Genomic DNA, 22,815 nt, shown 5'->3' with positions numbered 1-22,815 from the left:
GAGATATCGTCCGGCTCGCCCCTTGACCCCCTTCCTCATAAGATCTGGAAGGAGTATGGCCCCGATTTATTCCCAGGTTTGTGGCAAATATGCTGCCAATCCTTGAATGAAGGAGTGGTACCAAATTGCTGGAAGCAGGCGATAGTCACCCCCCTGCTGAAAAAGCCATCCCTAGATCCAACGTTGCCAGTTAATTTCCGTCCCATATCTCTTTTGCCGTTTCCTATCAAAATCTTGGAAAATATGGTTAGTAAATCCCTGTCAAACTATTTGGAAGAAAATCATCTGTTGGACAGGGACCAGTTTGTATTCCGGCCAGGGCATGGGACGGAAACTGCTCTAACAACCGTGCTGGATAAACTTCGAATGTGAGCCGACAGTGGGAACTCCTCAGTATTGGTACTGTTGGATATGTCGGCCGCATTCGACACGGTTAGTCATGCGGTACTGATAGCAAGACTGAAAGGATTAGGGGTGACGTGCGGCGCCCTGAAATGGTTGCATTCCTATCTGGCAGATCAACAACAGGCAGTTACTCTGACGCCATTTGCCTCCCCTTGGTCCCCGGTTTGCTATGGAGTACCCCAGGGCTCGGCAATCAGTCCGATCCTTTTTAATGTTTACTTAGGCCCCCTGATCCCTATTATAAAATCTTATGGGATCGAAGTGGTCAATTATGCGGACGATATTCAACTGCTGTTTTCCACCGAAGGAGAGTACGCTGTCTCCATGAGCTCCTTTCAGGCATGTATTGGGCGGGTCTCAGACTGGTTGAAGGCCAACTCGTCACAGCTGAACGTTGGGAAAACAGAGGTATTGCACTGCTGCGCAGCAAAAATGTCTAAACATCTTATGGGCGAGTTTAGGCTTAGGCCAGAGGACGCCCCTATAGAAGCAGCAAAAACAGTTCGCAATCTGGGGGTCATGATGGACGAAGACCTCCAGATGCAAACCCAGGCCAACAAAACAATCAGCACCTGTATCTCCCTGTTGAGGGCTCTTCGTCAAATTCTTCCGCTGCTACCAAGTAAGGCCAGGCCCTTAGTGGTTCAGAGCGTAATTCTGAGTAGACTGGACTATTGTAACTCCTTGTATTTGGGTGCTCCCCAATACATTGTGCAGGGGTTGCAAAGAGTCCAGTCTATGGCAGCTAAAATGGCCCTCAAGAGACAACACGGCTCCTCTGTGACGCTGGCGCTGTGGGACCTACATTGGCTGCCAGTTAAAGACAGAGTTAGCTTCAAGTCCCTGGTCATGGTCTACAAAGCACTACATAATATAGGCCCGCTACCTATACGTGAGCGATTCTCATGGTATGAGCCAAAAAGACTCCTTCGGTCCACTAGCCAAAGCCTGGTATCCGTTGCCAGAGTAAAACTAGCAAGGATGGGAGGAAGGGCCTTTGGCACGGCAGCAGCATGCCTTTGGAATAAGATCCCCCAAGATCTGAGACAGGCCGAATCTCTGTTGGGCTTTAGGAGAGATCTTAAGACTTGGCTATTTGCCAGGAATAGGTAGCAACATCTCGTTTTACACGCTTTATGTCACCATGGTCTCTAAGCGCCAGGATGCCCGTTGGGCGATAGCTGCGCTATATAAAAGATTTATACAATACAATACAATACAATTGGTAATTTCTAAAACTTTGGATAATGCTGTGAATGTAATTAAGAGTCGGGAATTATGAGAAGTATGTTATCTACAAACATTAAACTCTAATGTTCAGTGCATCATCTCACATAATTACCATGGGGTATAGTGGCAACTAAGCTTGGTTATGGAATGAAAGCAGACCCATTTTGCTCCTTTGTTTGGGAAAGAAAATAGGATATTTACCTGTAACTGTAGTTCTCCAGTATTGTAATATTTAATGGATTCACAGTCTTGAATCATTACCCGTCATCTAGGTGGGAGTCCCTTGTACCTTAGAAAAGCAATGTCACCATAGACATAGAACATAGCAACCTTAGGCCTTTTTCTTTAGTAACATATCACTGTACTTATTATTAAAAAATGACCAAACTTAAGCGTCAACCAATCAGATTAAATCGCCCTTTAGAACAGGGGCGACAGGTGCTCACCGTGATGATCCCAGTGTTGGGTAGAGGCACGATGAGGCCTTCTTGAAGGCCAAGGTTAGGAGGCCGGTACTACCTGTGGGCGACGTCTCCATTGTGCGGGGGGAGGATAGGGGGCCCGATCCCAGGATTCCCCGCTGCCGGACCAATGCAGCTGATCCCTCCCTCTGCCCAAGCGGCTAATGTCCCGCGCCGTGTGCCGCCAGCGATAATACGTGGTTCAGCCTACAGCTTCAGCCCCACCTGTCGGATGTGACGGGCGTAGAGTTGACCCTAGCCGAGAGGGCACCCCTCAATGGATGTGTTGGTTGTCGGAGAGAGTGCGCCCAGGAGAGGCGGCTGCAGGTAATGGGGAGGAACCGTGGGTGCACCAACCAAACCCCGCACTGCCGCCGAAGTGGCGGTCGAAGGAGGGAGAATGGGCGCCCTGCCCCCACGAATATCGGAACAGGGTCCTGGGAATTAGGTCTTCCCGGCCTAGATGTTGCTTGCAGGCCCTGGCAGGGCCCGTCGCTCCTCAGTCGCACACCCAGCATAGGGGACGGTGGAAGCAGAGGTCGGGTGTGAAAGGAGGCTGGCGAGATTCACCCGGGGGTGCAGGTGGGTAGGCCAGCTGCCCGAAGTGTGCAGCCGAACGGCACCCACACCACCCCGCTAAGCGAGTCCACCACAACTGACCTGGCTGGGCCCCAGACACAGGGAAGACTCATGGGCCACATTCCAGATGGGCCTAGAGACACAGCAGTACCAGAGATAAAGAGGGGGGGGGTGAGAGGCCTTAGCGCGACCCCACCGCACCGCTGCCAGACTCGGCAGCCGATCCCCAGTCCCGTCCCCACTCACCGGGTGGTCCCTCTTCCTTAAGCTCCAACCACATACCACATAGATGTTGAGCAATAATTTCACATAAACACTGGGAAAGGAGTTTCTGTAAGAGAGGAAAGCAAGATTCCCAAAAGGCACAGTCCAATGAAGCCAGCATAGATCCAGCAAACCAGATCACTTTATTCTCCTACCATTTTCAAACAGGGGGAAAGTTAGCACCTCCAGATTGCTCAACAGATAGACATCAGAAGACCGACTTGCTTTAAAATGACCAGAAAATGTTTAGAAACACTGACTTTACAAATGATACGTCACACGGCCAAAGTACTCCAACCATCAGAACAGAATGCATGTCTTTAATTGAATCTCACTAAATGCACTTTACCAGAGGATGTTAATTGAGATATACAAGCATAGTTGTGAAACTTGACCCACAGACTACAACAAAAAAATACAAGTGAGGATTTACCTTGGTTACAGTAATGATGGTGAGAACATCTCCTTTGCTGAACGGAAGATCCTGGTCCGCTGTCGCTGGGAAGTTGTACTTGGCAATGCATTCTGTACCCATGGGCCAAGCAGGCTGTAGGGGAGGATCCAGGGCAGAGGAAAGAAGAGTTCAAGATTAATGAGCTAATCACTTGACAGTTAAATTTAAGAAAATAAACACCCTGAAGCTCCTGCCACTAACATGTAACAAACTATGAAAAACAGTATCTGGCTTTTGGGACATGCAGCCCCAGTGGAATTCCAAGTGGATTTGGTCACTCTGGCCACCGATAGGTGAATAAGAGTATTCAAAGTCAGCCTATTATCTTTTTTAAGCAAAATACTTATTGTTATTTGAAAATGAAGCACTATAGATAAGAACTTGGATGCAGTGTAATATTCAAGAAATATTTTAAAAGAAATCATTGTGATAGTTGCACAAACGTTAAATAATCAATGATGGTCATTAGTCTTAGTTGAAAGATTATCAACTCATTTTACTTTTTCATGAATGGTATTTAGGCAGCGTGGAAGGAAACCTCTGCGACAAAGAGGACTGAGTCTATTGAACACGTTACTTGTCTTCAGTAATTATCTTAATGGTGGCTGGTCTTTAATGCATGTTTCTCACTTTTACAATATCCCAGATGCCAGACTATCAGGAAAATTGTCCCACCAAGGACAGGTCGCACAACTGGTGGCCCCTTGTGGCTCTACAACAATCTTGTACCACCCAGTAAGTAACGGAGTTTGGCTGCATACATGTGGAACCCCTGCAGGCTGACATATGTTTCTGAATGGTTCAACTTCCATCCCTAAGATGTGGATCACAGAAAACAAGCTGTAGGTGACAGTGTGCCAAATTCTATCTTGGGATCTTATTATGATGTGCAGAGGTCCACTCCACACTAGAAAGGAAAGGAGAAAGGCAGCAAAGAATTTGTGTTCCACCACAAAGAGCATTACATAAAATATGTAACTTGTTTATCTGATTCAGACTTATAATCACAGATTATTCATCTTTAGCAACGATAGATACCATAGAAGTGTGTATAAAAAGTCTGAGAAATGTACTACAACCAAGACGCTTAGAAGGCAAAATGACCCTCTCAGCAAACCCGGATTTTAAGGCAGTAATATTTTGTGAACGTGTGCACTGATGCCCATGTTGCATCCTGACAGCCGTCCAAATACACACAACTTTTGCCAGTGCATGTGTTGCAGGTTTGGTCTTGGTAGAATAGACCTGCAGGATTGAGGGGTTTCTTATTTGCCCGGCACATTACATATCTTTATACAAAGGACTACCCACCTCGACAGTAGTCTTCTCCCATTCTTGGACTCATGGAAATCAACGGAGAGCAGGTTGTCCATCAGCAGGCCCTGGGACCATTAGCATGAAAGCTCATGGCTCTTTTAGGATCAAGCTGATGAGGATGTGTAGTGAAGCACAGAAGGCTAGCACAGTAACAGAATGTCGGACATGAAAGGGCAACACTATTTGGCAGGAAAGCATCACAGGTCTACAATGCCCATTTGTTTGGAAAGAAAGTGGTGTAGAGAGGATGCACCAAGAGCACATGCAGTACACATGAGGCACGCAAAAGTTACTGTGATACAAAAGACAGTTTTGATTGTCAGGAGGTGCAGAAAGCAATTACGCATCAGCTAAAATGGTGAGTACATAAGGAATGCAAGGGCAAAATGGAGGCATGACACTGTGCCATGACGGAAAGTTTGGAAAGATACGGAGGTCAAACCTTTCGGAAGCACATCACAACGGATGACTTGAAAAGGGAAGGCTGATATGGCAAACAAAGAGAAGGTTAAATTGCCAATATGCAACCCTTAATTGTGATCACCGGAATATCTTGGTGGGTCAGACACAAAGCAAAAAGATGTCAAGTCCCACAAAAAACCACAAGCTTCTCCCAGTGTGCAGCTTAAATGGGTTTTGTTGAAGGAACCTTGGCTAAAAAGACGTGATCCACTACCTCTCATGGCAAATCAAAGGAACTCAGGTGTCACATCTCAATCTTCAATCACAGGAGTGGAGATAGTGGAGATTTGGGTGGAGAACCCTCCGCTGATGCTGAAAAAGGAGGTCCTCCCGAAAAGGTTGCCAGACCGGAGGGCAAATGTTCAGGCTGAAGAGATTTTGGAACCATAACATTCAGGCTCAATCTACAGCTGTCAATATAACGTGTGCCAGTCAGCCCTAATTTTCTTTAAGAACTCAAGGAAGGCGGGCGAAGTAATGGTGAAAATGTATACAGGACACCAGTGTTCAATCGCAGACGTGACGAGTCTCCAATTGAGTCTCCAGGAGGGAACTCTAGAAGGTTAAAGTTTTGATGCTTCACATTTTTTGCAGTGGCGAACAAATCAAGCTAGAGCAGGACTCACTATTAAAAAAAATAATAATAGGAGGCGCTAGGTGGCGCCGGTCCAGCATGGCTGCTCGGCTTTGAGGCTCCGGACGCCTGACCCCGCAAATCCTTCCCTAATCCGTGGCGAGCTGCCCTGGCCGACTCATTTGGAGCGCATCGGAGCGCAGACCTGTCCCGCGGCCCAGGGTCCGAAGTTGACAGGATTCGGCCCGGCCCAAGCAAAGATTGGCAGCCTGGAGGCGGGCCAGCGGCTGGAGGTGGCGATCCTGGTGCTGGGACCCAGGCGGGCTGCTAATCGAGCTTGCGGCTCCCGCGTGGTGTCTAGGCCTGGCCTTCCTGAGACATCGGCGGCCTCGCGGAGGCACTTCAACTGCCGCTGCTGACCCCGCCCCTGCGAGAAGAGAGGTGATCCCGCCTAAGGACTGCCGGCGGTGAGTGTCGGGGTGCGGAGCGGGCCCGGGGGGCCGTACTGTGGTGGACGGCGGCCGGTGAGTGCGGCGCTGAGGAAGGCATGTAATTGGGGCTGCCTTGGCTGTCGAGGTGGCCGGGGAGTAGTGGGGGGGACCCCCACCTTTGGGCCGGGTGTCGTCGGTCGGGGACCGGCTACCCCTTCCCCCCTGCGTCTGCCGCTGCATTTGGACCTGGTTTCTTGCGGTCTGCAGGGGGCTGTTGAGTGGCACCTTTGCTGATCGGGCCGCAGGCCGGCGGTCGGTGTGTGTGGCATCTTCTCCTCCCCCCCCCCTCCCCCGCCTTGGCTGCAGGTTTTACGCTGTCAGCTGTGAATGGCATCAAGATCCGGGGGGGGGGGGCCTGAACTGAACTGAGTCTGGCGCCCGCGGCCTTGGGCTGAGTGCTGGCATCGGTGGCTGGGGACCCACCATGAGGTGCTTGGAACGGGGGCGGGGACCACCTTGAAGTGCTTAGACGTCTGTGCGGACTGCTTGGGTCCTGTGACTTCGCTGGGGGCGGCGTGGATTTGGCCTTGGCTGTGTTGTCCGGTAGGAGGCGGCTCACCGCCCTGGGTACCGGCGGGCGATGAGTCTGGAGTTTCTAGTCGGTGGCGGGCCTTGAGGAATATTCGGCTGCCTTCTCGGGCGGCGCGCAAGGACGTGATCGACATTGCTTGTGGCAATCGGCCTTCCGGACACGGCGGGGTGCCCCTGTCGTGCATCCTCCCCCCCCTGCCATCCGCCGCCCTGGTCCCTGTGGGGTCTCCGGAAGGTACCCGTGTTGCTCACTGTCCGGCCTTGACGTCCCCCGTTGACCATGGGGCGGCCATCATGGGAAAGGACAGGGCTTCCAGGCCGCCACCCGCAGCCACCCAAACCAGGATGGATCAGTACACGACCTCCGAGAGGGGAGCGGGCTCGACCGAGAAGGCGACTTCGGCCCCCAACACAGACCTAGCAGCCATTTTGCAGGCCATCAACGCCTCCCGCTCCTCCCTGGAGGGTATGGTCGGGGAGATCAAGGTCGACGTTGCCCTCCTTCGGCAGGACCCGCGTAACGCCACCGCCGGCATCTCCGAAACCGAATCCAGAATATCGACAGCCGAGGACGACATCCGTCAGTTACAGGACCAAGTGCGAGAACTGACCACCCACTCTAAGGAACTGCACGGACGGGCTGAGGATGCAGAAAACCGAGCCCGGCGTAGTAACCTCCGCCTGGTGGGATTTCCGGAGGGGGCAGAATCAGGCCGTGCACATGATTTTCTGGAACGCTGGTTTAAGCCATGGATGCCGGCGGACAGCCTGTCAACCTGGTTTGTAGTGGAGAGGGCCCACCGCTCGCTGGCTCCCAGGCCTCCGGGAGCGCCCCCCCGCCCTTTTATCTTAAAGATCCTCAATTTCAGAGACAGGGACGCGATTCTACGTGAGGCCAGGCGCAAAGAGACTCTCACATACCAAAAATCACACTATTATGATCTTCCCGGACTACACCCGGGAGGTCCAGGAGCTAAGGCGATCCTATACGGAGGTGAAGCAGAAGATGCGGGTCATGGGCCTCCAGTACCAGCTTCAGTTCCCGGCCCGCCTCCGGGTCATTTTTCAACACAAAGCAATATTTTTTGACACGCCGCGAGCAGCCTGGACATGGCTGACGGTGGAGCATCCTTTGCATCGATATGGACAGGGATCACCGGCGGCTGGGCGTCGGGGACAGGAAGTGCGCCGGCCGTCAAGAACCCGTCGACGGCGACACACACTGCCCCGGAGGCGCACAAGAGAGGCGGTCGTCACGTGCTCCATGGGCCGGCCACGCCGGGCGTCTGGGGCCTCTTCTGCCTCTTCGGCTGCACCAACAAGTCCCGCTGCTACTGGACGACACACTGAGTCCCCCCTGCGGGTGGGCTCTGCAGCCCAGCCAGACGCACAAATGGACCTTACGGATCTTTCCCGCAGTCCGGTCATTTGATTTTCCCTTTAATGTATGTGGATTTGTGGGGGGGATTTGCTGTTCCAGGCTGGTGATACGAGGGACTGGGCTTCAGTGTTTCACTACAATCGCTGCGCTCGGCCAGGGCAGGAGATTTTGTCTTGTTCCGATCTACTGAGGGGTCCACTAGGTGCTCAAGCCCGAGCGTTTTAGCTTGGTTGTTGTTACATATCGTTAGGGCGACAGATGCTTCTGTTTTCGAAGTATAGGGTGGGGGATGGGGGTTGGGGTTGGTTTGGGGTTGTTTCTTCCTCCTAGGGGGGATTTCTTAGGTGGGGGGTAAATTCCTCATTATTGTTGTTCTATGGCATCAAGACACTGTTGACCTGGTCTCCTGTCCGCTCTCCCAATGTCTCTCCCTCCGGGGAGACCATGCGCCTGCGCCCCTTCAGTTATGGTGTGGGTGCCGTGCCCTACGGGTGGCCCCTTTCTGCGTGCTCCTCGGCCCTCCTTGCAATCGACTCCGGGGTCATCCGTTCCCCACAGGGGAAGCGCTTCTTACAATGGCACCCGTTCCCATCACACGCAGGGGTGGCGTCGTATTCTGCTCCCTGCTCCAGGCTCGCTCCCCTTAGCTTATGGAGTTCCCCACGCTCGGAGGGATGCGCTCCCTCTACTCTGGAAGACGAGAACTCTTGTTAGGCATGCCCCCGACTATACTTATGGCTGGCACACCCATTCCTAGGGCCGCCATGCGCATACTGTCCTGGAACGTAAATGGTCTTTTGGACCGTTTCAAACGCATGACTGTCCTCAAATATGCACAGCGTATCGAGATCGACGTGCTCCTCCTTCAGGAGACCCACCTTCTCGGCAATAAATGTCCCTTTCTCGCCCGCTACGGGTATGACAGGGTTTGGCACTCCGGCTTCGCTAGGGGTTCCCGGGGGTGGCTATCCTCATCAGACGGTCCTTTCCCTTTGTACTGGCCCAGGTGCATTTAGACCCCCAGGGTATGGCGGTTGCAGTTTGTGGCACTCTCGAGGGGTGACCACTCACCTTGATGTCCCTGTATGCGGCGCCGTCCCTGTTGCAGGCTGCCCTTTCCTACACCGCAGATTTGCTGCCAGCGCTTCCGGCGCGCTCGCTCGTTTTGGGGGGGGGGGGGGACTTCAATGCGGTCTACACGCCCCGTATGGACTCGACGGGCCCGATCTCCCTCGCCAGAGCCGCTCGCGCGAGGCAGTTGTCGAGTTGGGCTGAAGCCCAGGGCCTGTGCGACGTCTGGAGGGTTTGGCACCCACACGCTCGTCAATACACTCACACCTCGGCGGCACACCATTCACACGCCCGGATTGACTTAATTTTTGTCCCGTCTACGGAATGTGCAGGACGCTGGCATTCTTCCAAGGGGCCTTTCGGACCACTTGCCACTGCTTCTCGCTCTCGGCCCGTCTCCCTTTTCCACCCGCCCGATGTGGCGCCTGAATGCCTGGTTCCTTCAGGACAAAGATTCTCGGAAAAATGTGGGAGACTAGCTTACCAATTATTATCGTCATAATGTCTCTTCCTCGGCCTTCCTTTGGGAGGCCGGCAAGGCGACTATTAGGGGGACTGCCCGGGGGCACGTGCAGCAGCAACGCCGGACACAGCTCCAGCGACTCACGGCCTGCGAAGCACAGGCCTTGGAACTTGAACGGGACCAGGAGGCGTTGAGTGATGCCGCGCGGGCGCGGCGGCTGGCCTTTCTGCGGGAAGCGATACGTATGCACTCTATGGAGGCGGCTAAGACTCTTTTGCGCTCCTCGGTGGCCCGGGTGTACGGATGGGGGGATAAGAACGGTACGTTCCTCCATCGGCTGGCCACTTACCCTCGCGCAAACCGGATTATTCCTGCCATTGTGGACTCCACTGGCGTGACTCACACAATCTGTGTCGCATTGGCACAGACCTTTGCAGATTATTACTCCCAACTATACCGGGCTCGGGCGCCGGGCATCTCTCTTGCGGAGATGATGGGGACGAGCGGGGCGGATCTTTGGCAATTGAGAGGGGAGGCTGGTGAGACTTTAGATCTGCCCATCACGTTGCTGGAAATCGATGAAGCAATCAGTCATTTGGCTTCCGGGAAGACCCCAGGACCGGACGGCTTCCCGCAGGAATATTGTGCCCACTACCGTGAAACCCTTGCCCCGAGGCTTCTGGATCTCTATGCTGAAGTGGTGGAGAAGGGCTCGTTCCCACCCGAGACAGACACGGCCATGCTAGTAGTCCTTCCAAAAACACAACCCCCATCACAGTCTTGTTCGGACTATCGGCCTATATCTCTCATTAACACCGAGCTTAAGATATACGCTACCATCCTGGCGCAACAGCTTCGCCCGCATCTTGTCTCACTGGTCCATCCGGACCAGTGTGGATTTATGCCGGCTCGAGGGACTAGGCACTGCTTGCGGCGCCTACATCTGGCCCTGGCCCACCGGGAGTGCCTACCTCCTTATCTGGCCCTACTACTGGTTGACTTTGAAAAGGCCTATGACTCGGTGGTGTGGGTCTACCTCGGAGAGGTCTTGGAGCGCATGGGTTTTGGCCCCCAGTTTCGTGCCATGGTCCGGATCCTGTATGCGGTTCCACGAGCCCGTGTGCTGGTGAACGGAGCTCTCCCTCACAAGTTTTCCATAGGGCGGGGAACGCGACAGGGCTGCCCGCTCTCGCCCCTAGTCTTCGCCCTGGCGATGGAGTCCCTGGCCGCTCTGGTCCGATCGGACCCGGTTCTCCGCGGGTGGGACTGGCCGGGTATGGTCCCTGATTAAGATTGCCCTGTACACGGACGACGTCCTTCTCTATCTCTCAGACCCGGCTGTTTCGGGCCCTCGTGTTCGCCAGACTCTTCGCCGTTTTGGTGAGGCATCGGGTCTCCGCCTAAACCCCAAAAAATCTGCCCTGGTCCCGTTGCACCCGTCTAGGGAGTGTTTCGATTGGCAGTCGGATATTCTCCTCCGGAGACTCTCCTTTAAATATTTGGGGATCTGGATCACCCTTCTTCCGGAGCTCTGCTGGGCCCACAACGTGGCCCCTGTGGTTAACAAGACCTGACATGGTGAAGTGGCAGTCGCTCCCACTGAACCTATTGGGGAGGATCGCACTCTACAAGATGATGATCCTCCCTAAGTTCCTATACATGCTACAGAACACGCCCTGCTCCTTCTCCCGCTCCTGGTTCCGGGAGATGGACAAGATTGCGACTAAGTTTCTCTGGGGTGGCGGTAGGCCCCGTCTGGCCCTGGACCGTTGTCGGATTCCTTCATACGACGGAGGCCTGAGCATGACTAACCTCTATTTGTACTATCTTGCAACTCGGCTTCTGGTGGTTCATGATTGGTTCTCGGGCGGGTGGGACGATCTGGCCTATAGGCTAGAGGTACAGCTCGTGGGGTTCTCCTCCATTCAAAACATGCTCTACGGGGCGGTGATCCCCCTGTCGCTCTTGGACGTTACGCAGGCCCCCTTCTTGGCATGGTGTGCTGCTCTACGGCATACCCGCTGGTCAAGGACACTGACCCTAGTCACACCACTTTGGCATGGGACTTGGCTGCGGGAGGTAGCGGGGTTTCGAGCATGGGACCTTCTGGGGATCTCTTGCTTGGGTGACCTGTGGCGGGGGAGCTGCATGTGTTCCTTTCAGGAGCTTCAGGGCCGATTTTCATTGCACCCGTCGCAATTCTATAAATACCTCCAGCTGCGCCATGCGGTCCAAACTCATGTCCCTCTGGAATCACGGATTTCCGACCACAGACCGCCTGAGGCCCAGGTGATGCTGGGGTGCCTTGGGAGGGGAAGAATTTCCTGTATTTATCGTTCCCTGGTTAATAACACCCCGGTAGACTGGGATGGGCTGAAGCAGCGCTGGGAGACCTGGGTGGGTCCATTGGATGAAGCTGATTGGAGAGACGCCCTTATGGCCCCCAGGACGATTACCACTTCGGCTAGATTGAGGCTCATCCAGTTTTAGTATCTGCATGCCGCATATCTGACCCCGGAGCGCCTCTATTGTGCAGGCCTTTCCCCGGATGCTTCATGCGCCCACTGTGGGGTAGGCCCGGCGGACTTCTTCCATATGGTTTGGAATTGCCCGCGCTTGGGGAGCTACTGGGGTGAGATTGAACTTAAATTAACGGAGGTCCTGGGGTGGGAGGTCCCCCATGACCCCAAAATGGCTTTGCTGGGGATAACGGATGGATTGGATGGATCCCGCAATGAAAAATAAAACTGCTCTGGTAGTGGCTAAAAGAGATATCGCAGCCGCCTGGAAGCAGATCGATCCACCCAAATGTGCTAAATGGAGAAGGGGCGTGGACTGGTGTGCCGCACAAGAACGGACATTGTATGCTGCACGGGGATGCCCCAAAAAGCTTCACAGAGTATGGGGGAAATGGTTAGGGGGCTTATTTTAGGGGGGGGGGGGGGAAGCACACGTGAGGGAGGCCAAAAGTGGGGATGGAGGATTTTGCTACTGCTTGCCATTGATTCCATATGTCATGTCATTTTGAGGCCAGTTCAATTGGACTGTTGTATGTGCTTTTTAAGTTTGTTCTTCCACAAGAAAATAAAAATTTGATTATCAAAATCAAATAATAATAATCTCATGCCACATACAGACAGATATCATTTGTGATCCACCAGCCTATGCATGCTGCAGGTCCAGTCATCTCCAGGACCTTCCAGAACCCTACTCCACAGACCTAATAGTACCATATGGCAGTTGGGTTGTCCGTGAGGACCTGCACATGTCTACCCTTCATGGACAGCATCAAGGCTTAAGGCCGAGTCTGAATGCATAAAGCTCCAAAGGATTGATATGGAGATGGCAGTCTGCAGGAAACAAGAGATGTCTGACCTCCACCTTACCTAGATGATCCCAACACATTTGTCACACTTTGTGAAATAGGAGTACTGAAGATAGAATAACATTCCACAGGTGAGGTCGGTGTTAGTCTGCCACAAAAGATCTGAGAGATCCAGATGCAACTGGGGTGTCAGCCCCAGTGCTGCCCCCTGACCTCCCGAACCCAGAGCAACATATGCAATCTGGCATACCAAAGAAAGTGGATGAGCAAGAATAGGAGTCCAAGAAGCCTCAGGTCCATACTCACTAAGACACAGGACTCAGCCTGAAATATTAGGATAATATCTTATATGTTGCAGATGCTCTGCAGAAGTGGAAAGGCCTTGGAACACCACTGAAATCAGTACAACTCTGAAAAAGGAAAGTCCCTGCGTCGGACTAAGACAAGACTCTGGCTCATTGATGGAAAATCCCCAGGAGGTTAAAAGAGCAGTCATCATCCTGAGGTGGTATGCGAATGACTGCTCCAAGTGCACCTTGAGCAACAAGTCAGTGAAGTATGGAAATACATGTATCCCCCACCTCTGAAAAGGAGACTACCACCACTTTCGTAAAACCCCAAGAGACTGAGGTGAGGCCGAAAGACAGCAGAGCAACTTGAAAATGTTCAGACCCCATCATAAACCGCATGAAGCGTCTGAGACTGCAGGGTAGGTTTATGAAAATATGCATGTTGCAAGTCCAAGGACACGTTCCAGTCTCCAGAGCAGAAAGCATCTGCAGAGAGTGAGTATTCAATGTTCGACAGCAGAGTAAAGGCTCGAGGGCACATTCCACTGTGTGCAAAAGTAACAAAAGTAGCAACCTTCTCCCCTCTCAGAGTCCAGTACTCTATGGAACCTTTTGCCAGCAGGACGTTCCCTTCTTGCATTAAGATTGAGGCATGATCTGCCAAAATTTGACCTGGCATGGGGGAAATAGAAGTGGGGAAAAATGGCAGGTAGGACACACAACCCCTTTAAACAATCTGTAAAACCCATCATTCCGATGGGATACATTTCCAAGCAGGGGTGGGAAGAGTTAGATCCTGCTCCCTAGGACTGTGGGTCAGTGAGGGCAAATCAAAAGGGCTTAGGGGATGATGCAGCAGCTTGAGTGCTAGAGTGAACAAATTCAACCGACCCCATGTCCTCTGACTCGAAAAGGCTAGGCAGACTTCTGCAGCCACAGAGATGGTTGATAATGCTGATAAGATAAGCCTCTGGAGTAATCCCTAACCGTTTACCTCCTTACAGGTATTTTGCCTTCACACCTGCAGTACGGCGTGGGTGCAACGGTTAACTTCTCCCTTCATTGTACAGGGTCAATCGGCCATGCAAGAGACAACACACATGCAAGTTTTGCGCTTGAGCAGTTCCAAATTATAGACTGGACATAATAACAAAGAGCCCAAAGAGTAGAAGGAGTGTGTGCAAATGGCCATTGCGCCCTAGCGGTACTTGCTGTAATGTTGCCCCTATGCCCCCACTCACGATTCCCCAATTCTCTGCAGGTAGAGAACAATTTTGTAAACTTTTGATCAGTTGCAATAGAGATTTTAGCAGTGCTAACACAAATGTGCCAAATGCCCAGAATCCTGACAACTTCTAGACCAATGATCTAACCAAGACGGATAAATCCTAAGGACAACTAGTGAGGAATGACATAGATGTATTATTTTAAATTATATTCATTTTTTTCGATCTACAAATAAATAACATGGACCAAACAGCCTTTCAATATTTTTCACAAAGTTCATTAACCAATTACAGCGTCTAAACTTTCTATGCACAGTTTGAATGAGATGTGAAAGCTTGGAATGAGAATTAGCAGATTATTTTGTCAAGGCCATAAGTGAGAAATATGCATCTTTTCTCTTCCTTTCCAAGTAGCCATTAAAACATTATGTGAATTGTATACAAACACTCCAGAGACAACATCTCCAAACATGTCAAGGAAAGAGAAGCAATATCTATCGACCAATAAAAGTATATCAATCTGTACTGAAAACGTGTCTGTTCACCCAGGCATCTAGAAGGGAAAAAAAAATAACTTGTGCAGGTGCACTTCATATATTTCATTAGCCTAATAATATAGGAAGCCTCCCAGGACACCTCTATGGTTGTGCAATCTGGAACTCTCAAAGGCGATCTGATCACAAGGGCAGGTCAATGATAACAGGGCTATTACAAGTTAAGTAATTAAAGAGAAGTCAGATCTCCTCATAAGGAGAGGCCAGTCAGAGGGCATGGATAACATGTTACTTACCTTCGGTGATGCCTTATCGGATAGAGACTATATAGCCACAGATTCCACACCTTAGAATTTTCCCCAGGTATCTGACTGGATCCAGACATTTTCATGAACTACGCCTGCGGGCCGATGGGTGGCGTGAATTTATTGCTGGACAGGAGGCCGGCATTATGCATTATACCCTGATCTACCCCTTCTGAGCAGCAACACTTCTTCAAATAAGAACTTTAGAAAAGAACTTGGAACATCAAAACAATAGTAATAAAACATTAAATGTCCCATATAATCCTGCTGTTCGCCATCTTCTACCTCTTGTTTGCTGGTCCTGAGCAAATAAGTACTCTTATTCTTTTCAACTTTGAATAAAAAGTGGTGTGTGGTTTGAGGAAAGGCTCTAATTAATGGGCCAAGTGCAAGTTATTATGGATTGACTGGTGTGGAACGTTTAAATCTTATTTAAGATAGTTTTAAAATATTTGTTATGAACATATTTTGTTTTGCCTTAGTATACCGAAGGTTTAGTGGGATTTACGGGTCACTTGTGTTAAGAACCCATTTTTTAAAAAGTTATAAGGCAAATGTTTTGTTCGTTTAGACAATACAGGTGAGTATTGAAATCAGAGTCATAGGTTTAACGCGCTTACCGTTAGAAGCGGGTGGGTGACTTCTAGACATCAAGGAGCACGAGGCTTCGGCTGCGTTGCGGCACCCATTTTAGACTCTGGCGCGTTCGGCCGAGAACACGCAGACTATGTATGGAAAGGTTTGCTGTATTTTGAGGAATTGTTTTTAAAAATAGACAAAAGGAAAAAAAATGTTTTACAACTGTTTTTTGGCTTAAACAAAGCTTTGGGAAAAATTCATATATATATTTTCTGAAGAAAGCGCCATTTTGGATTGGGCTTCCGTGAAGAAGTTCCTGAATTCTTTTCTATAGGAATTTGGGCATTTCATTATGATGTTGTAATAATGGTAAACATTGTTTTCACTGAGTGTTTATTGAGAGGAGTTTGTGATATTTTGTTCGCTCAATTGTCGTGTTAAGTGTAGCAGTGAGTATTATTTGAAGGGAGTGTTCTTTGGAGTCTCTTTTAAAAATAATGGCTGAGAAAAAGGGTAGTAATGAGATCAAGAGTATATTATTAAACAATAACTGATGAAATTCAGAATGTAGTTCAGGATTCTGTGAGGACTTCTATGGCCAATAGATAGAGGAGGAGTCATGTGGAGGAAGAGGATGAATTTTATTTATTATCTAAAGGGAAGAAAAGACTTTACAGGGGACCAGGAGGCAAATGCACTGGAAAAAGAAAGCACCTGGAAAGTGGTGCAGAAGGCAGAGGAGTTTAAAGCGGCTCTCAAAAAGAGAGTGTTCGTGGTAACACCTAAGATGGGCAGGATTTCCCTGCAGAAAGATTAACTAATGAGGAGATGATACGGATGAATATATTTTTGATTTAAATTAAAAGGATGACGACTTTGAAGGTAGTGAGTTTAGTAAAAATTGAAGTGAGAGGATGGTAGTAGATCCTCTACGTCAGAAACTTTTTGATCCTAAAGAGATTCGTCATTCCCGGGGTTTGATTGGTGGCTCATGAGTCACGTAGCAGAGTATATCAGAAACTGGATTTACAGGCCATTAGACAAAGGGAAACGTAATGTAATGGAAGCATAATGTTCCCACCCCGTTATAGGGGAAAAAGATTCAATGACTCCGAACTTGGATCTGGAATTAATAACTTACATGTTCAAATTAGGAAGAGACCCAAGAAAAGGGCTTGAGAGGTCTCTCAAGCAGGAAGAATTACTGGACACTTTGGGGCCTCTTGCTAGGATGTGTGACATAATTGAGGAAGCAGATTAAAAAGGATCGCATTTAGATATTTCTCTCCTGAGAGGAAGGTGTCAGAGAGTGCTTTGCTTCTTTGGCAATGCGTATGCAGGATTAACTGCAGAAAGACGCAAGGCAGTTTTGCTGTTCATTAACCCAAAGTTGGGGGATTTTGCACGCTAAGAGTCAACCAAGGATCACAAAGGCATGCTTTTCGGTGAAGGCTTAGTTAAGGCATTGGGCAAATATGTGCATACTTTCACTGCTTTAGACAACACACAGTTAATATGCATAGAGTTTTTGGTGGAGCAAATAGTTTTTTCAGCAGGGCTAGGAGGAGAGGGCAAATTCCCAGCTGCAGGTATTATAAGACCTACGGAACCAATAAAGGATTCTACAGAGGTTCCCAGAGCCAATTTGGATTTTACCCTCCGAGAGGAAGGAGATCCAGAATGAGAGCCCCGAGGGGGTGCGGACAGCCATCTACAAGTTCCGGTGGGTACGAGTATGAGAATTTGTACTGGTTTTTTTAAGGAAAGGATGGGTGGAAGGTTGAGAGAGCAAGAAGAGGCATGGAAAGGAATTAAAAGCGATCCTTGGATTTTAGAGACAATGGTGGTTTTCACAATAGAGTTTTATTCCCTGCCGGAACAGAGAAAGGAACAAAGAGAACTCAGTTTCGACAGAGTTCAAGAAAACATAGTGAGAGAAGAGATAGAGAGCATGTTAAAGAGAGGGGAGACAATAGAGGTAAAGAAAGAGGAGGCAGTTTTTGTTAATAAGTTATTTCTGGTGGAAAAAAAGGACAAGGGATGGAGACCTGTAATCAATTTGAGAGATCTAAATGACTAAGTGGTATACAGGCAGTTCAAGATAGAGGGATGTATCTTTCGAGAGATGTTTTGGAGGATTCTTACTGGCTAGTAAAGATTAATCTAAGGGATGAATACTTAACAATTCCTATGTCAAGGAAGAGTGAGCAGTATCTTCAATTCAGGTGGAAGGGTTATTTGTACAAGTTTGTCTTCATTCGGATTATCTTCAGCCCCTTGGTGTTTGACGAAAGTGATGAGAGCCGTAGTAGGTTTTTAAAGGGAGAGAGGAATCCGTTTGATTGTTTACAATCTACTGATAATGAATCAAAGTATTTTGCGGTTAAATTGCAGGCGGAAAAAGTGAGAACCCTGTTGGAATCCTTGGGAGTTCTGATAAATTTGGAGAAATCGGTGTTGGAGCCAGCTCAGTCTCTGGAATTTTAAAATGTTGTGGTGGATGCAGTGAAAGGTCAATTGTTATTACCAGAGAAAAAGATAAGGAAGCAAAGACAAAAAGTAAGTCTATGCTGAAAAGACAAGTTGTGAAGATGAGAGACTTGGCAAGGATAATTTATTTTTTTGTCCTCTTCTATACAGGCAGTGTTTCTAGGGCCTTTGCATTACAGGGCTTTACAACGGATCAAGAAGGCTGGCCTAGCAAATGGTTTGTGGTACGGAGATTGTGTGAAGTTGTCAGAGGAAGCGGGAATGGAATTGGCTTGGTGGTTGGAAAACTTTGAGGCTTGGAATGGGCGAGCGATTTTTGGTACAATATCAGATTTTGTGTTGGAGACAGACGCAAGCTTGTCTGGAGGGGGAGCATTGTGCTCAACTCGGGAGACAGGTGGGGTATGGAGCAAGACAGAACAGATGAAACAAAATATTTTGAGATGAAAGCAGGAATTGTCTAATTGCAAAGTTTCAAGTCGCTGTTCCAGGGTGGTTCAGTACTTCTCAAGATAGACAATGTAACAGCAATGACATACATAAACAAGTTGGGAGGAAGCAGATCAAGGAAGTTGACAGAGGTGGCAAAGGACATTTGGGAGTTTTGGTCTGGAACACAAGATTGTTTTGCAAGCGCAATACCTGCCAGGTGTGCAGAATTTGGTGGCAGATTGGAATTCAAGGAACTTGTTGGATAACAGCGATTGGAAGCTTGATGTGGTAGTTTCAGAGATGCTGTGTTTGTGTCCTTTGAAAGTGGATCTGTTTGCCTCGAGGTCGACGCACGAGTTGAAGAATTTCTACAGTTGGAGGCCTGATTAGAGAGCTCTGGCGGTGGATGCATTCACTCAGAATTGGGATGAGATGCGGGTTATGTTTTCCCTTCTTTTACTATGATTCAGAGTGTTGTTACAGGTGCGGAGGCACGTTTGTCAGTTTGAGTTGGTGACTCCATTTTGGAGTTCTCAGCCTTGGTTTGCTTCGGTGCCGGAGTTGGCGATGGACAACTTTTTTGTTATTTTTTATTTTTAATCAGAGCTTACCAAGGAATGTTAGTAAGAGAAGAAGGGATAGAACATCATTTAGTGAAAGCAGGTTTGCCCAACCTTCTAGTTGGGAGGATTTCACGAGATCTAATAGATTCTCAGAGCTTTTGCAAACAGCTTCAGAGTTACTCAAAGAGTTATAGGCGCCTGGGAACTTGGAAGAGATATAGGAGCGTATGGCGAGTTTGGCAACGTTGGTCATGGCAAGGAATTTCGATCCAGTGGAGGTTAAGGAAATGGTGGCCAATTTGTATGCGGAATTGTATGCGAAGCATTTATCTTAAAGAATGGTAAGCGGTTATAGATCAGCGATCTCTGCTGGTCATGCTTTGGTGTAGGGTATGTCTATACACAAAAGATCGCGTGGTATGCAGAGTGATAAAAGGGATCAGGTTAAAAAGACCTCATAAAACAAGGTATCATTTGGTTTAAGATGTGCATTTGATTTGTAAATTGTTTAAATGTTGGCCAGCAAATCCATTTTTGGGTTTGAGAGAATTAAGTTAGCAACTTTGTTATGCATAATTTCTCTTAAGAGCGTGTTGGGTGTTAGGGCTCTTGATATTAGCACTAGGTATTATCAACCATAGGGGGTTTTGTTTTAAATCTGGAGAAGAACCAAGACAATGTCTCTTTCAGTCTTTTACCTTAGGTTTGATACAAATCTGAAGCGTTGTATTGACAAGTGCTTGAAGGAGTATGAGAGTAGTGTTGGAGTTTAGGGCTCATGGTGAGGATCAGTTGTTGATATCGTATGGTAAACTGTATAAAGGGGTGTCTACTGCTACTATAGCTAGATGGGTAAAGTCAGTTATGAAGGAAGCTGGTGTGAATTTTGAGCTTTTTACATACAGCACATTCCGTCACAAGTGCAATGGCTAGCAAGGCCTATGTTAGTGGTGGAAGTCTTCAAGAGATTTGAAAGGCAGCTGATTGGTTTAATGCAGAGATTTTAAAGAAGTTTTATTTCAAACCTTTAGAGCATGTTGCAAATAAATTATTATAAGGCTTTGAACATGCATAATGCAAGCCTCTTGTCTTGCCATAAAACACCGATTCTCATAGGTTCACTGCATAGAGAATAGTGATTTTATTAAAGACAAGGAAGCAGCATTAATGCCTCCCTTCCCGTCCTGTTTTCTTTTGGGGTTTGGGAGATGTGTTATAGTGCAATATCTGGAAGCTTTTCTATTTATTAAGCGGTTTAATTAAGATTTCTAATAGTGCATTTGTTATGAAGCAAATTTTAAGGTTTGTATCGTGAGGATTGGTATTTATTTGTAATAAAAAAATGTCATCGCTTACAGATAATAAGGATTCGATTATGGATAGGAGTTTTGTTCAATTTTGTCTGGTTCGGATAGGGTTACATTTGTTACAAGGAGAAAAGAGAAACAAAAGAGGTAGAAGATGGTGGACAGCAGGATTATATGGGACACTAAAGTTCAATTACTATTGTTTTGATTTTCGAAGTTCTTTTCTGAAGTTGTTCTTTGAAGAGTTGCAGCTCAGTAGTGATCAATAAAAGTTTAATGCTAGCCTCCTTGTCTTTAAGAAAATCACGATTCTCTTTGCAGTAAACCTATGAGAATTTTAAGTCAGGTGCAAGTCTTCCACGCCGGAAGGGATGTGCGCAGTGCCTATATAGGCGCCATACCAGCACGAGGGCGACAGGTTTCTTTTGCAACTCTCTATGCCAGGAGCATGGAGTCACGAGGAAGACTGACAACTGGTGTAAATTTCTAAGCCTCTTAGAAAGGTGACCTCCACACTATAAAAGGGTTGGTAAGGAATCTGCGGCTAGATGTAGTTTCTACTAGATAAGGGTAACCAAAGGCAAGTAATTTGCTCATCTGAAGGAGACTTCTAGCTGCAGATTCCTTACCTTATGATAGATATCCAAGCAATAACTCCCCGGGAGTGGGTCTGCAAACAGATTAGACCAAGACGTCCTTCAGGACCAAAACTGCAAAATGCCTGGCACGATAGACTAGACTGTCCATACAGTGGTGTTTGTAGAACATATATAGTGACACCTATATTGCTGCCTGACAGATGTCCAAGACAGGGACTCCAAGAGCAAACGCAGTGGTCAAAGTATTGGCTCAGGTGGAGTGAACGCACAAAGGCTCAGGGGCATACTTTCTGGCCAATGAATAGCAAATCTTTATGCAGAGTACTATCATAGTGAGATGGTCCGTGTTTGCACTGCCTTTCCTTTCTTAGCTCCAACTCTGCTACATACGGCACCCCAAGGGGAATCCAAATCAACAGCCCCACCCCTCTCCCCCCCAACAAAGATGGAGAAAGCTGTACGATATATTGAACCTCTCCATCACTTACCGTAATTCTGTGGCTACCAAATGCGTTTCCTGCAGACAGGCTATATGAATATTGTGGCATCTAAGACATGCATATACTGCATGCTGTTTCCTAGGTGTCACCATGCACCGTATGTTCTAGGTTAGGAGGTTATATGCTGTGGTCATGGTATGTATTTATTTCCCATCTGTCCTCCCTATAGCTGCACACGAATATCTCCGCTCAACCCCAACCTGTGGTGTGGGCAGCCGTCTTAGACCTGGGTGATGCCCAAGTGGGCATCTTCTTGTGTGCTTTTATAATGTGTTCTCCAGTTCTGCAAAATTGTATTAACACACCCCGCCTCACCCTTCCCCACGGCTGGGCTTCTACAAGATGTCCCACCATTTAAATCCTCTGCAACCTTAACTAGGTGAATAAATATGCAGAAAGAAGAAAAAGAGGATTTTTTTCCAATATGGTGAAATTGGGAGTGCGGTGTGGCAATCAACATGCTCGGGAAGAGCTCGCCCCTATTCCTTCAATTAACCCTTCATCCCCTCACATCCCATCTGCACAACGCCGCTCAGAGCATTTTAATAACTAGCATCTACCAGAGCGCCCATGTTATAGAGTTTCAAGTCTGTATCGTCCACCAGAAGAGGAGTGAGAGCCGGACGGCAGACATCCCCACCCACCAAGGCATCAGTCCCACTAGTCTCAGGCTCCGTGTAAGAGACATGGCAGAACTATGATTGGGTTCTTGCCCTGAAGCATAACATCTACATTAATAGATTATTAAATCAACCACAAGAGTAGACATGTGAGACTGAGATATGGACGGTGCTTGATAGCATTTGTTGATATTTTAATGAGCAGTATGAGGTTAAATATGAATGGCCTATCACTATATAACGGGATGTTTCGCTGTAACTTGTTGCTATATATGGTGAATAGGGGATGGCCCAAAGAAAGAAGTCTGAAGCCAGATCTATCAGAAAGTAGCAGATGACCTGTCAGAAGACGGAATTAAAAACATGTTCCACCTGCTGTGCTACATTGGAAGCTGTTGAAGG

At 48.5% G+C, this 22,815-nt stretch overlaps 1 protein-coding gene across 6 annotated transcripts in view; it reads right to left on the bottom strand.

The window, feature by feature from the left end:
* CSK (C-terminal Src kinase) overlaps positions 1-22,815 on the bottom strand; it is a 528,738-nt gene that overhangs the window by 281,399 nt on the left and 224,524 nt on the right. For all 6 annotated transcript variants that reach the window (XM_085643801.1, XM_085643797.1, XM_085643802.1 and 3 more), the window contains one exon: positions 3,373-3,486. In XM_085643801.1, the coding sequence (XP_085499927.1) occupies positions 3,373-3,486 (114 nt within the window). The remainder of the gene's footprint in view (positions 1-3,372; positions 3,487-22,815) is intronic.

The sequence above is a fragment of the Triturus cristatus genome, chromosome 3_1 (assembly GCF_964204655.1).
Source record: "Triturus cristatus chromosome 3_1, aTriCri1.1, whole genome shotgun sequence".
In the NCBI taxonomy this organism is placed as follows: domain Eukaryota; kingdom Metazoa; phylum Chordata; class Amphibia; order Caudata; family Salamandridae; genus Triturus; species Triturus cristatus.
Note: the sequence above shows the minus strand (reverse complement) of the source record. Positions and strands in the feature narration are given on the sequence as shown.